Source organism: Maniola jurtina, chromosome 11, assembly GCF_905333055.1.
Source record: "Maniola jurtina chromosome 11, ilManJurt1.1, whole genome shotgun sequence".
Classification (NCBI taxonomy): domain Eukaryota; kingdom Metazoa; phylum Arthropoda; class Insecta; order Lepidoptera; family Nymphalidae; genus Maniola; species Maniola jurtina.
In genome coordinates this window covers 4,376,674-4,392,397 of record NC_060039.1, presented here as the reverse complement: position 1 = coordinate 4,392,397, position 15,724 = coordinate 4,376,674, and the positions used below count along the sequence as shown (strand labels likewise).

The following is a 15,724-nucleotide window of genomic DNA, read 5'->3' as shown; positions in this document are numbered from 1 at the left end:
AATTTTTGAAACCATATATTGAATTGAATACCTCTTTGAGGCAAAAAGCAGAGTCTGAATTTGAAAAAGACTTTTTCAAAAAACAAAATAATGCTATTTTTGGTAAAACCATAGAAAATAAAAGAAAACAAGTAAATGTAAAACTTGTTAATACATGGACAGATAAGAATAATAAGACAAACAGGATTATTGGAGCAGAAAAGTATGTAAGTGCGCCTAACTTTAAATGTTTGTCGATATTTACAGATAATTTGGTTGCAATCCAATTAGAACAAACGAAATTAATTTTGGATAGACCAATTTATGTGGGGTTTACTGTTTTAGAGTTAGCTAAAACACATTTATATAACTTTCACTATTCTATAATGAAACCATTATATAAAGAAAATATTGAACTTTGTTATACTGATACTGATAGCTTACTATATCGCATATATACTGATGATTTTTATTCAGACATGAAAAAGAATATTAAGTTTTTCGATACCAGCAATTTTAGCAATAAAAATGTTTACAATATCCCTCAAGCAAATATGAAAATTCCGGGGTTTTTTAAAGATGAGATGGGTGGAGATGTTATTGTTGAATTTGTTGGCTTACGAGCAAAATTGTATTGTATTGAATCACAAAAAATGTCTATTAAAAAGGCAAAAGGAGTGACAACATCTGTTACCAAAAGGTTGGATATAGATAAATACAAAAATGTGTTATACTACAATCAATCAGTCAGAAAGAATATGTGTGTTATTAGATCTAAAAATCATAATGTATATACCCAAAAAATTAATAAGTTAGTTTTAAATAGTGAAGATGATAAAAGACAAATTTTAAAGAAGCAATTTAAAACGTTGCCGTGGGGGCACTACAGTACAATTTTTTAGTTGTTAATTTGTACAAGATTTTATGTTATTCATTATTGTGCAATTTTGATTGTTCATGTATGCATGCAAATATTGAAATAAATATTTACTACTCATCATCACTGTCATTTTATTATTTTACCTTTTAGTTTTTTATTTTTATATTTATCGAGATCAATAACTTGAGTTATAGTGATATCATAGCAGGTGATAATGTTTGCTTACTGACCTTTACGTTTGTTTATATAGACCTTCAATTTCAACATTATATCCTTATCACCTTGGTCAAGAAATGAAAATGCAGTAAGCAAACATTAAGCAAAATTAAAAAAACCTTTACATTGAAGGGAATCGAACCCTTGAAATATTTGAAAAAACTTGATTGTACTACCTAATATTTACATGGAATACGTTAATATTATTAGGTACTTAGTACAATCATAATGTTTTCAATTAATAGTTTAAAATTTAAAAAAACAATTTTATTCTTTTAACCACGTTTATTTCATAAATAATGAATTCATGCTACAGCTCCTTACTCTAAAAAACACTATTTTTATAAACAAAAAATATGATGATATTTAAAAATAAGCAAATTACATTTCAACAATAGTTCACATTTATATGGAGTGAGTAATTTTTGACATTATTTTACCTATCAAATTTTCTGTAGCATCCATAACTTCATCGTAATTATCCTTGACTACATACTGTGCACTAACACTAGGAGTATCACCATTTATATTTTCATCTTGTTCTCCTCCATTTAGTCCATAAATATTTATTTTTATTAAATGAAGCCGTCTTCCAGTTGCTTTGCGAATAACATAGGATGTTGATGTAGAAGTCGGGGGTGAAACAGGCTTCAATAGTGATAAACTGCATTTTTTCTTTTTTTTCATCTCCTTACTAGATGCTTGAACTGGTTCTGCTGCTTGTTTTTGAGCTAAATCCTCGCAAAGTCTCTGAAATTCAGTTTCCGCGAACCCGTTTACATCTTGTGCGTAGTAAAAAGGATTTGTTAGATTTTCGTTGGGTAAGATAGGAGTCGACATAATTCTGAAACAAAAAGAAAAATAATTAATAAATAACGGTAAAAAAATACATGCTTTATTAAAAGTCAGCACATTGTTATAAAATAATTATAATAACTTACCAAGTAAAATACTCGATATTTATTATGATAAAATTATGAGCGCGGCTACTGTTTTCTTCGGGAGCTGTAGCAGGAATGAAGCTTTAATAAATAATAATTAATCTAATACTGTCTTGCGATCTAAAACGATGTAATTTGAGCAAAACGAAAACATAATGCTTTAGTGACACAGCATCACATTCCAAGTTTTTCCCGAGAGCTGTAACAGGAATGAACATGCATCGATAGTAAAATCTTATATAATCTTGTATTCTCAAATGGGTAATTTGAGCAAAGTGAAAACAAATCTTTAGTGACACAGCAACGCATTCCGAGTTTACACGTGTATGGTGTCATTTCTTTAAATTGGTTATTAACATTATGTTACATTTTAGTTATAAAATTATATAGAATATAATGTGAAGACTTTATAACAGGATTTTATCTTTTTTAACAGAAAACACAATGAAGTTGATCAAACAACCAGTAACATTGGAAATTAACAATTTAAATATAGAAGCGTCATCAATCCAAAAAAGGCATAGTTTGCTATTGCCCGATACGATTCGCTGTATAATATGTGGGCCGTCAAATTGTGGCAAAACAAACACAATGTTAAGCTTATTACTACATCAAAATGGTCTCAAGTTTCAAAATGTTTACCTATATTCTAAAACAACATTTCAACCAAAATATTGTTTTTTGAATAAAGTTTTAAGTATGGTTCCAGCTGTTAAGCTCTTTACCTTCAAAGATGATAAAGAGGTTATTCCTCCTACTGAAGCCTTGAAAAATTCTGTATTTATTTTTGATGATGTTACTTGCGAGAACCAAGTAAATATCCGAGATTATTTTTCAATGGGTAGACATAAGAACATCGACTGTTTTTATTTGACTCAAACATATTCTAAGATACCAAAACAATTAATTCGAGATAACGTAAATTTTTTAATAATTTTTAAACAAGATGATATAAATTTGAAACACATCTATAACGAACATGTCAATTCTGACATGACTTGGTCAGACTTCAAAAAATTATGTTCAGATATATGGAAAGATCCATACACATGTTTAATAATTAACAAAGATTGTGAATTAAATAACGGTAGATATAGAAAATCTTTCGACGTTTTTGTAAAATTTTGAATGAAATTATTTAAACAGATTGTAATTTAAAATTAGTTTCATTTTAATTTTTACTACATAGTTCAATGGTTGTGTAAAATAATTAAAAAAAGAAATGGAAACAAGTTTGAAAAAAGAGTTAATTAAATCAGTAAAGGCTATTAAAAGTAAAGTAAAAAGATTACGTGATGAAGATGAAGAGTTAGAACTGAGGCGGAAAAAAATATTTAAACCACTGTCTGATCCTTTGAAAGCAATTGTTACACTAAGTAAATATGCTACAAACAAATCTTATCATGAAACTAATTGTAACAACGCAAGTGTTGAAAATAATCAATCGCCTGAAATTCCAAATATAAACTCAAAACAAGATGGTGATATTGAAATTACTCACAACGATAATAACTTTGAAGAAAATCCGAAAAAACAAGAGGAAATGTCTGAACCTTTGGAATTTCTAAATGATGAAGTCAACATTTCCGAAACACTGGCAGACAATGATCTGTTTGGCGAGCAAAGCAATGTATCTATACCATTTGGTATACGTCGCATTAACAAAAAATTGATGATAGGAAATACCCCCGTCAAATTTTCAACTGTAGATGATATGTCTTCAAACAAATTAACTTTTATTACTATTGATGATAAAAGTTATGAACTAACTGCTGGTTTAATAGAACTTTTATTAAGAAATAAACCAAACTTGAATAAAGTAACTGAAAGTGATAAAATCACATATAAAGATATCTTAATTAGTACTAGTGCTCATAAAAGGGATTACAATCCTGCTAATCAAATTAAAGGTGACAAAGGAAAAAAATATTCTCAAATCATCAAACCATTATTTTATGAAAAGGATATGTGTGAAACAAACAAATTAAAGTACGGTGGTAGGCTACCAGTTTTAAAGAAATACAAAACTGATACTGATCTCATCTATTGGGATGATCCAAATGAGTTAATTGAAAGATTAAGATTGATTATTGCGTCCAGAGACGCTGGCAACACTAATCATGATAATGAAATTCTTTCGATTATTGAAGAGTTAAAAGAAGCGGGTATAATAAAAGAATAAAAGAAAGCACATTTATGGAGCGTGTTCAGTATTGATAAGCAGGTTGAACATGAAAGTTGATAAGTTTGGACATCATGTTAATAAGATGCGAAGAATGAAAGGAGTGTTATTAGAATGCGCTTTGAAGTGTACAAACAATAATTTGGATGCTCAGCATAAAAGAGTAAAAAATCTTGCGCAGCCGGTAGATTCTAACGATTGTGTTACAAAAGAATACGTAGATGTTTTGGCAGAGAATCTTTCAAAAAAAATATCATCAATTAATCAGTTTATTACAGAAATAAATATTAAAGTAAGTAATTTGATCGAAATCACCGAGGCTAGTAAAGTAAAACATGAGCAAAAACAGCGTCGTAAATGAAATACATAAAAATGCAAGAGTAAACTTTCCTCGTCGACATGTTGTCATGAGAGATATAGACGATTTATGGCAAGCTGACTTGATTGATATGAAATCTCTTTCGAAACAAAATTCAGGTTATAAATATATTTTAGTTGTAATTGATACATTCTCAAAATATGCTTGGGCATTTCCACTAAAGTTTAAAAATAAAGATCAGGTCTCTAAAGCGTTTGAATCTATATTAAAGAAAGGACGTATTCCAAAAAACCTTCAAACAGATTTTGGAACTGAGTTTTACAACGAAAATTTTAAAAAGATAGTCAAAAAGTTTAACATCAATCATTATTCTACATATTCCACTAAAAAAGCTTCTATAGTTGAAAGACTTATAAGAACTTTAAAAAATAAAATGTATAAACAATTCAGTTTCCAAGGAAACTACACTTGGACTAAAGGTGTGCTAGAAGAAATAGTTGAAAATTATAACACCTCTAAACATAGAACGATCGGTTTATCTCCTAACGCAGTTAATGAAAATAATAAGAAACTTATACTTCAAAGATTTAATGTAGGAAAACAGTTAAAAATCCTTAAGAAGAGAAATTTAAAAGTTGGAGATTTTGTGCGGATTAGTAAGTATAAAGGTGTTTTTGAAAAAGGTTACACTCCTAATTGGTCCACCGAAATATTCCGTATTAAAAAAGTACAGAAAACGAATCCTGTTACTTACCTTATAGAAGATGCTAAACATCAGCCAATTTTGGGCTCATTTTATGCAGAAGAACTTCAAAAAACAGAAAATCCTAATGTCTATCTTATTGAAAAAGTTTTAAAAAGAAAAGGAAACAAGATATTTGTAAAGTGGTTAGGATTTCCATCGAGTGAAAATAGTTGGATAGATAGAACGAATATTTTATAACTAACCAGTTCCCAATTTATTTATTGTTATTTAAGTGATAGTATAGTTATTTTACATTCATTGTAATAAAAGTAATGAAAGAGAGCAGTATTCTCAATTGGTTTATAAATCATTTACCATTTGAACTTCATCTACCTGGATATAATTACTGTGGTGCTGGTACAAAATTGTATAAAAGGCTTGCACGGGGAGATCAAGGTGTAAATAAATTGGATGAATATTGTAAACAACACGATATTGCATACGACTTGTCAACTTCATTAAGTGATCGTCATAAGGCTGATAAAATATTGATGAAAAGGGCTAAGCAACGTGCTTTAGCATCTGATGCAACTTTGGGAGAAAAGATAGCAGCAAATTTAGTTAATAAAGCTATGATAGCTAAATTGTATACCGGGTCGGGACTGACTAGTAAAGCCAACAATTCTAAAACAGTGTCGCCAAAAAAATCCGCTTCAGGCACTGGTTTGAAAAAACACTTTAAACATGTTGTTGCTCATGCAAAAAAGCATGTGCAAAAAATGAAACCCAAATGTAAGAAAATGGCTATAGAATTAGCCATAGCAGCGGCTAAAGAATTGACTAAAGACTCGTCAATAAAACTTCCTCGAATTATACCAATTCCAAAAACTGGTGGAGTACTTCCTTTGATACCTATTTTTGCCGGATTATCTGCTGCGGGTAGCTTAGCTGGTGGTGCTGCGGGAATCGCTAAAGTTATAAATGATTTGAAAGACGCTAAAAAACGTTTTACAGAATTAAAGAGGCATCATGAAAAAATGGAAACCCTCCATATAGGCAAAGGTTTGCATATCAAACCGCATAGAGGAAGTTTAGGAATTTACATTTCAAATGAAAAAAACTAAGAGAAAGGCTACCCAAACGAGCGCTCACCAATATCGACATCATCAACCATTCGCAAGACATTCCTTACTTTCGAGGGGTGTTTATGAGAGATGAGATGCCAAAACATCCTTTTCGAAAAGAATGTGGTATAGTTAATTTGGATAGCTCCAATAATCCTGGCTCTCATTGGGTAGCCTATGCAAAAGTAAATAATGAAATTCAATACTTTGACAGCTATGGAAATTTAAAACCACCTAAAGAGTTAATTCAATATTTAGGAACTGGTATGAGTTATAATTACAAAAATTTTCAAGGTAGTCATCCTTATAACTGCGGTCATCTATGTATAAAGTTTTTAAGAAGTTTTTGGAATACACAAAATAAAATGTATAAATAGTTCAGTAAAATCAGTAAATATTTAGTTTACGATCATGTCTGTAACAATCACTATTACCGGGCACAAATCTGTGTTGGAATCATTTTTTCAACCTCCTCTTATTCTCGATGGTGAATATGAATGCGGTTTATTATATTTTTCTGCTCTGAACTCAATACCAAACATAAATCATAGCAATAACATATTTGCATATGGTGATGAATGTAAATATTTAAAAATTCCATATGGTACTTATGATTTATATGACATAAGAGAATATCTTGCGAGTAAGTTAGACAACTGTGAAATTGAAATAAAACCAAATAATAATACTTTAACATGCTCGCTTTTTTGTTCCAAAACTGTACATTTTGACGTAGAAAACAGTTTAGGACGCTTACTTGGTTTCCCAAATGTAAAACTTGAAGCAAATAAATGGCATGAGTCTGTTAATCCAGTTAACATTCTTCCCTTGTCTGTCATCAGGATCGAATGTGATCTTATATTCGGATCATTTAATAATGGGTTTGCATCACATATTATTCATGAATTTATTCCTAACGTTCCTCCAGGATATCGATATATAGAAATTCCAAAAAATATTATTTATCTTCCTGTTAATAAGAGTAATATATCATCCGTAACTGTTAAAATCATTGACGAAAACGGTAACAATATTGATTTTAGAGAAGAAAATATCCAACTGAGACTTCATTTACGTAGAGCAAAATGATAGTGTTTAATAAAACACTTGGATATGAGGTGAAAAGAATCAATCATTTGCCTGCTACTAGAGCGCGTACACGTATTAAAGCAAATCGTAATATTGTAACAAAAAGAAACAAAGATTTTCTCCGATCACTCGGATTCAAAGTATGAATATTCTAAATATTAATAACACCCCAGTATTCGATAATTCTATCGAAAGTTATGAGATCCACACGTACAATCCATACAATAACAGCTTTAAAGAAAATGATGAAATTCGCATTCCAATACATCAGCAAGACATATACATATTACCATGTAATAGTTCAATTTATGTTGAAGGCTTTGCCACAGTGACTGGAAAAGATCAATCGGGGAAAGAAATAAAGAAACCTGTAAATTTTACTAATAACCCTGTTATGTTTCTATTTCAAGACATAAGGTATGAAATGAACGGTATTGAAATAGATCGCGTAAGAAACCCTGGAATAACCACAACATTAAAATCATACATATCGATGAATGAGGGGGATAGCAAAGTCGCAGCATTGTGGGGTTGGCAAATGGATGGTTTTAAAATGACAGAGGGATATTTTAATGCTGTTATACCATTGAATAAAATAATGGGATTTGCCGAGGATTATAATAAAATTATTATAAACTGTAAACATGAACTTATTCTGAATAGAAGTAATAGTAATTTAAATAGTGTAACAATTCACAAGGATGATAATATAGATATAGAAGTACGAACAATTCAGTGGCGTGTGCCGCATATAAAAGTTTCGGATCGTGAAAGACTCTCACTACTTAAGTATTTAGAAAAAGACAAACCTATTCAAATAGCATTCAGAAATTGGGATTTATATGAATATCCTTTACTTCCTAAAACTACAAAACATTCGTGGTCAATTAAAACTACTTCTCAACTTGAAAAGCCTCGATATGTTATTTTTGGTCTACAAACTAATAGGAAAAACAGTAAGACTAATGATAGTTCTATATTTGATCATTGCAAATTAACGAATGTAACACTGTTTTTAAATTCACAGTATTACCCATACGATTCACTTAATTTGAAATTTGATGAAAATAAATACAGTATATTATACGAAATGTACACTCAATTTCGTCAGTCTTATTATAATCTTCCTGTTGACCCGTTGTTTGATCTGATCACATTTAAAGAAAAGGCACCACTGTTTGTAATTGACTGTTCAAGACAAAACGAGAATTTAAAGACAGGACCTGTAGACGTACGTTTGGAAATTGAAAGTTCGCAAGATATCCCGGATAAAACATCAGCATATTGTCTTATAATAAACGATCGCCTCTTTGAATATAAACCCTTAAGTAATATTGTTCGCAAGTTGTCATGAGTGTCATCATTGATGTACAAGGATTCAAGACGGATTCCAATGAGTTTATAGTAAAAGAAATAGCTATATTGTGTAATAACCATATCCAGACTTATTTAATCAAGCCACCATACCCATTTTATAATTTAACGAAAACGGAAAGAAAACAAGTTTGTTGGATAGAAAAAAACAGAGGAATACATTGGAAAGAAGGTTTTATTTCATACTTAAACTACAAAGATTATGTAAACATGAATAATTATTTAAATAATAAACGTGTTTATGCTAAAGGTGTAGAAAAAGTGCAGTGGATATCGAAAATGTTTGGTTGCGATAGTGTTTATAATTTGGAAGATAAATCTTGCCCTAGCTTATTAAGTTTGTATGAACAATACGAAACGAATAGTGATGTGTTTAGTTGTTTATACCATCCTTCAATATGTGCATTAAAAAACGTGCTTGTTTTAAGAAAATGGTGTCTCGATAATAAAATTTTCTAAAAAAATATATATCTAGTAGTTTTTATTTACTTTCCTTTTGTTAAGGGTTGATTAGTAATATAAGTATGACTAGCAAAGTATAGTCAATATTTTTATTAGTTGTTGATTAATACGACTTTAGTTTATTCATGTACATGGTCTAAGAAAGTCATTCCTTTTCAAAAACTCAAAGTAATCATCATAATTATAAACAAATAAAAATGATATTAAAAGTTAATGATTTAGTTGACGTTGTTATTGTAAAATGGAATTTGTGTGGGCTGCATCATGTACATATATTAAACTATAAGGAATACGATGGTATTCTGATATCAACGATCTCAAAGAAATCCAACATTTATTATCAAGGTCTTAAAGTTTCCGCACGCGTATTAAGAATAAATAATAAGTATGTTGACTTGATACCATCAGCTGATTAATGTGTAACTAAAACCGTCTGATTTTCATAAATAACCTTATAAAGCTGAGTCATTAGGATTTATCTGAAATTGACACATTAAAAGTAATTTGTTGAACGATTTAAAATAAACGATTACTTATATAAATCCAAATAATTCTAAAATGAGATGTCAATAGCGATAAGTAGGCTATCCAAGAATAATATCACCATTGAATCATCTTCGAGGAGTTTGTGACAACCTGATCATTCTCTTGTTACTGATTATATTTAACATCGATCGTGAAATTGGAAGTTGTAGCTCACGTCTATACGATGCGCGGCGCGGTGCAGCTACACCGCTAGACGCGCCGCGCTTTATCTAGAGACGTGAGCTACAACTCCCAATTTTACCCTACTGAGGACAACATAGGAAAAATTATTGGAATAAAAAATCTTGCTAGCCAAATATTGTAATGGTGTTAATAATGCAGTTTTCCGTTTCAGATAGTGACTGTGGAACTGAACCGCGGCTGGAACAGTCGGCTGGGGTTCAGCGTCCAGAGCCATCCGGATTCGGGCCAAAGCTACATCTCCGCTGTTTACAGCGACAGCGTCGCCGCGAGAGATGGCAGGCTGAGGCGCGGTGACGTCATTCTTCAAGTAGGCTCCTTTATAGTAGATAGTATAGATAGTAACTGTGGAACTGAACCGCAGCTGGAACATTCAGCTGGGGTTCAGCGTCCAGAGCCATCCGGATTCAGGCCAGAGCTACATCTCCGCTGTGTATAGCGACAGCGTCGCCGCGAGATACGGCAGGCTGAGGCGCGGTGATGTTTCTTCAAGAAGCCTCTACAATCTTTTTTAGAAAAGGTATTCCGATCTACTGGTAGATGCATTTGGCGATTCAAAAATTTTATTGGATAAAAAAAAATGTATTTCTATTTTTTGCTCAGGTTTAGCCTTTTTTCCGTTGGTAAAAATGCAATTACGCATTCCGCTCAAGAGCGGGTATGTGGAGCTCACTAGCAATGCATTTGATGCTGCATTCATATAGCACAGAATTTTCATAGTAGATACTGTAGGGTTAGTATGAGATTTTACTGCTCACCAACGTTGATGGAATTCGAGCGTTAAAACACAATAACGTCAGAGTGTAAAGTTCTTGCTATAAAAGCTAAACTAAAATGACGATGAAAGGTCGCACTGTCCCTTTCAAAACTTTATTTTGCGCAGAGCATGGTGCTCTGAACAATATAGGTAATTATTACCTAGGTTAACTGGCACTCAGCGTTTAATAAAGATTGATCCTAATAACTTATGACTATACTGTGACTAAAACAAAAAATTAAAGGAGAAATATTGGGAAGATAATTCCGTATAAACGTCTGTCCATTATCTAGGTCTCGTAAGCAAAAATAGACTTGTGGTTTTATGTATAAACGACATTCGTGTGGTAAAACTATATTATAATCGATGTTACGAAACCTATTAATTTTTAAATATCTACTAAATATTAAAAAAAAAATGCTACAAATATTATTTTTTGTTGCAGGTAAACGATGAAAACGTAACGTCAATGAAGACCCCAGAAGTGATAGATTTGTTGCGGATACTTCGCGGGTCGATCTGCATCACGGTGCTGCGCCCGCCCAACATGCAATGAAACTGATTACCAAATCACTAGTTATACTTCTAGATAAGAGCATTGAATCCACGAACTACTCATTCATATCGTAGAATCTCACTATTTTTAAAGAATGCGAGAAGGTTGACTGAGCAATTATTGTAAGGTAAAAATGTGAAGCGATAATGTGGCTAATTCGTTGAAGGGATACAATCTCTAAACGGAGACCCAAATATATTGTTGTCCTATTCATTATGCTCCATGTGGAGAAGAACAAGGCAAGATTTTATGTTTTGGATTTTAAGATATGAGTTTATAACTTTAGATATAGTAGTGTATGAAATGGTGTGTAACAAAAGTATTAAAACCCCTCTTATGCACCCGCCACCTATGTTATAAACTGCTAAATCTACTACTTAATTTTATCCTGGACATTCGAAAATAATGAATCAAATCATAGCGCTTTGAAAGATGTATGTTATTGTAAAACCCACTTGCGAAGTTTACACGTTTTTAAAAGTCTTCGCTCATATTATAGTCTAATAATACAAACGTCAGTATTAAACGCACAAGTGCTTAAAATATGACGGTTTTATGCCTACCATTAATAAATTAGCTACGTGGTTTTATATATGTAAATAAGTAATTTACATCAGTATAGTGTGGCTTAAAGTGCTCAATATAAAAGTATACCTACAGTCACTAATAAAACTATTATAATAATAAATACTAAACTCGCGAGCAAAAAATTCCGGGTCTTAAAATATGAAAGAAAACCTAACTCTCCATAGATAATAATATTTATGGAGATAATTATTATTATTAATATAAGTATAGAAGAAAAAGTAAAAATGAAGTTATAAATATATTTCCGTTGAAATTGTATATGATGATTATTACTAGTATTTGGTTGCGAAAGAGTGGTTCAGCTGTGTGATTAGTATGAGATTTTACGTCCCACCAACGTTGTTAGTATCCGATCATCGAACCATTATAGCGTTAAGGTAAAATGGACCGTAACAGCCTTATTTTAATGCTCAAATTCATCTAGACATCTACAGCCAGCACTCCAAGCGAAAACTTTATTTATTAATTGAAATCTGTGGTACTAAATTTGAGCTTTAGTCAAGAACTTTTAGGTTCATTTTAAGGTCATTGTGATTCCACCCTCGAATTTTATCAACGTTCGTGAGATGTGTAATCCCATACTAAGCACACTGATTGCTACAGAATAAGTATTTATTTTATTATAACATAATACTGCTAGTTCGATCTTTGTATAATTTCGGACAAATATTTGTGAATTAATGGAATCTGTTGATGATTCTTGCATTGACCGGTTTTTTTTGTTCTCAACGGTCAAAGTAGGTACAAAGTCGTTAAAAGACTTGACTCCTCTTCACTCCGTCTGTTTGCGCTGGCCCTAAAACCTAAGTTATACCTAAGTACGCACTACCTAAAACGTACGTACGTAGGACATACCATGTAAATATCGTGTTTCTTCAATTGTAGTTAAAAATATGTATAAATATAGCATTCCACGAGTAACTTTTGTAAATAATTGTGTATTTTTGTGAAAAACAACGCAACTCAATTTGATGAAATGAAATAGAGAAAAACGATTGAAAAATAGGAACTGCTGGAACATGGTTTTAAGGCCACAATTACACCTGTAAGTTTTACTCACGTAAGTAAGTAGCTTACGTTGTTAGTTAACAGCACTAATGTAAATGTAAGTACATTGTGTACTTGCGGGTGTCTCTGCGGCCTAAGATCTAGGCTTTTTGAGCCTTCTAACATAATTAGGTATTGCTAGTTTTAAAGTTGCCAGAAAACTGATCTTACAATTTAAGGAACAACACAACACAACATGGACAAGCGTGGGGAAGTAAGATGTGTAGCGGACAGGAAGTCGCATATCACACAGGTCTCATGTTATTGCGCAAGCGTTAACTGGTTTTATGATTTTTTTTTATCTTCGTTTTACTTTCTCAAACAAATAAAAGGAAAAATACTTAATCTTGACGTCAAACGCCCCGCATGTAAAAGTACCGATCTTAGAACTAAGTTCATGTTATAATTCTAAGTAAATCTATAGGTACTGATTATTTCTAGTCAAATCTAAATTGTAATTAAATTATGTATAGCGATTAGCCTTTCAAAAGAATTGTAATAATATAGGAATGCAGATTATAGTATCTTAAATTTATCGTTATAATATATCTGTGGTTGTCAAGTATCGAAAATCTATCTCTACAAACGATTGAATTAATTTCTTAATAATAATATAATGTTATCGTATGAAAAGATTTTATCGACAAATCGACTCACCTATTTTAATAAAATAAAATTAAGATTATTTTATTAGATAAATTCCGTAGTTAAATAATGATAAAATATTATTATTATCGATAAAGTAACCAGAACGAAATGGAATCAACTGATATTCTAAATAATTGTGATGGATTTGTGTTAGTAGGTGTTACTTTTATAAGTAAACTTAAATATTGTAATAATGGAAATACCTATTGAAATAAGACTTCGAAGTTAACGCTGATTGAGATTACCTACTTATTTTATTCTTGTTTAATAAACTTGACTAGCAAATGTTACGTGACAACATCCATACTAAGTAATATTTTAAAATAAACGAAAGTGTGTCTGATTATTTATATATATTTTGATGAAATTTGGTATAGAGCTTGTAACCCGGCGACGGACATAGGCTACTTTTTGTCCTGGAAAATCAGAGTTCCCTCTCAATTTTTAAAAACAAACCTTAAACGAAATGGACAAATTCCCAATAGTAAAGCATAAAATAAGAAGGTAGGTATAAAATATGTTTTTCTCGTGGTATATCCAATTAGTGTTTCCCTCGGAGTTATTAACTGTAATGTAACTTAGGTGCAAATGTATTGGAACCAGGCCTTATTATATCGATGTTTGTCAAACAAGCGGATATAATAAACTTTATTAAGCGAAAAAAACAAACATTAATATTAATTTATCCGTAAATCTATTACTAATAGAAGCAAGATATTTTTTATAAAATCACAAATTATTGAAAATGTACAGAATCAATGATAATAAAATTGAATTAGCTCAAATGAGATCCATAAAACCAAACAGAAAAATTTCCTTGATGAAATAGTAAAGCCCTTCTTTGAATGATAATAATAATTATAACAATAAGTTACTACTATAAACAATAAGTTAATAACCTAAAGTGTTTTTACACTGGAATTATTCATAGTCAAGATAGGGGACCATACAGATGAAATGTGTCAATATTCAACTTGCATAAAGGTTGAATATGACAACATGTCGTCTGAATGGCCTCCTAAAGAAGCCTGTATCTTGACTATGAAGAACAGTGTTAATGTCCTAACGTATTTGTACTACTTACTTTATTTTGTCTAATCCACTACTATGTTACAACTTATCCAAAAATTATGTTAGTAAAAGTTTATTATATTTCGCTTACTTCATTTAAATCTGTAATATTTAATTTTGCAGTTAAGGGGCCCTTAATTCTTGCCTCTCTACAATTTATAGCGGTACCATATAGACCAGGGATGTTACAGAAGTTGAAGTATCGGAACCAAATTCGGAATCTGAGTTTTCAAATCGGTTTGTCGGAACCGAAATTAAAAATCAGAACTAGAATCGGATGTGGAGATGGATGCTAAAAAAACAAAATTACTTACACACATTATTTATCAGCTGTATTCTTATTACTAGTTCGAAATATAATACAGGTAGGTATAATATATAAGAGTACCTGTCTGAGTGTTTAAAATAAAAATAATCGAATCGAAAATCAAATCTAAAATCTGAATAACAATAAAACATACTACTTAGTAGTGAAACTAAACAGTATCAGCATGTTCAACCTCCGATTAAAATTTATCGGAACCGAAATCGGAATCGAAGGCAAAAATCAATTGAAAGTTCCGAACTTTCGGAATCGGAATCGACTCTCCGTAACATCTCTACCATACACTTTTATTTTAAGCAGAAAATTTCATTTTTTACGCTACTCCCTGTCTTTACACAAAGATAATTATTTATAGGAACGTGACTGTGCCTATATTATTTTTGTCAAGAGAAGTCATAGATGTATGAAAAAAATGTACAATATACCTTATACTTAGGTACCTACCCTACTTTATCTTATAAATAAAAGATAATTATGAGATTCAATTTTTTTGTTTTTATTTATAAAATATAATCCTATAAGTACAGCAAACTTTAGGAGCTTGCAAACTAAATGGTGTAATTAGGTAGGTTCTGATCAGTATTTTTTTTAATCAGTTTTAATTTCCACAGAATATAAATCTGAACTCCAAACATCAATCGTTATGATCAAAACGGTACAATAACAGTTTCAACAGCTTTTATTCAGTTTTTTCTTCTCCTTTAAAATTTTATTTCACGCTGTTTTGTTTGCCAGCTCCTCAGTTATAATAACAT

The 15,724-nt window shown here is 31.0% G+C and overlaps 1 protein-coding gene across 3 annotated transcripts in view; it reads left to right on the top strand.

Moving 5' to 3' along the window:
* Positions 1 to 13,835, top strand: part of LOC123869673 — a 143,700-nt gene extending 129,865 nt beyond the window's left edge. For all 3 annotated transcript variants that reach the window (XM_045912661.1, XM_045912660.1, XM_045912662.1), the window contains 2 exons: positions 10,132 to 10,287; positions 11,180 to 13,835. In XM_045912661.1, coding sequence (XP_045768617.1) covers positions 10,132 to 10,287; positions 11,180 to 11,290 — 267 coding nt within the window. In that variant the 3' untranslated portion in view covers positions 11,291 to 13,835. The remainder of the gene's footprint in view (positions 1 to 10,131; positions 10,288 to 11,179) is intronic.
* The last annotated feature ends 1,889 nt before the right edge of the window (positions 13,836 to 15,724 follow it).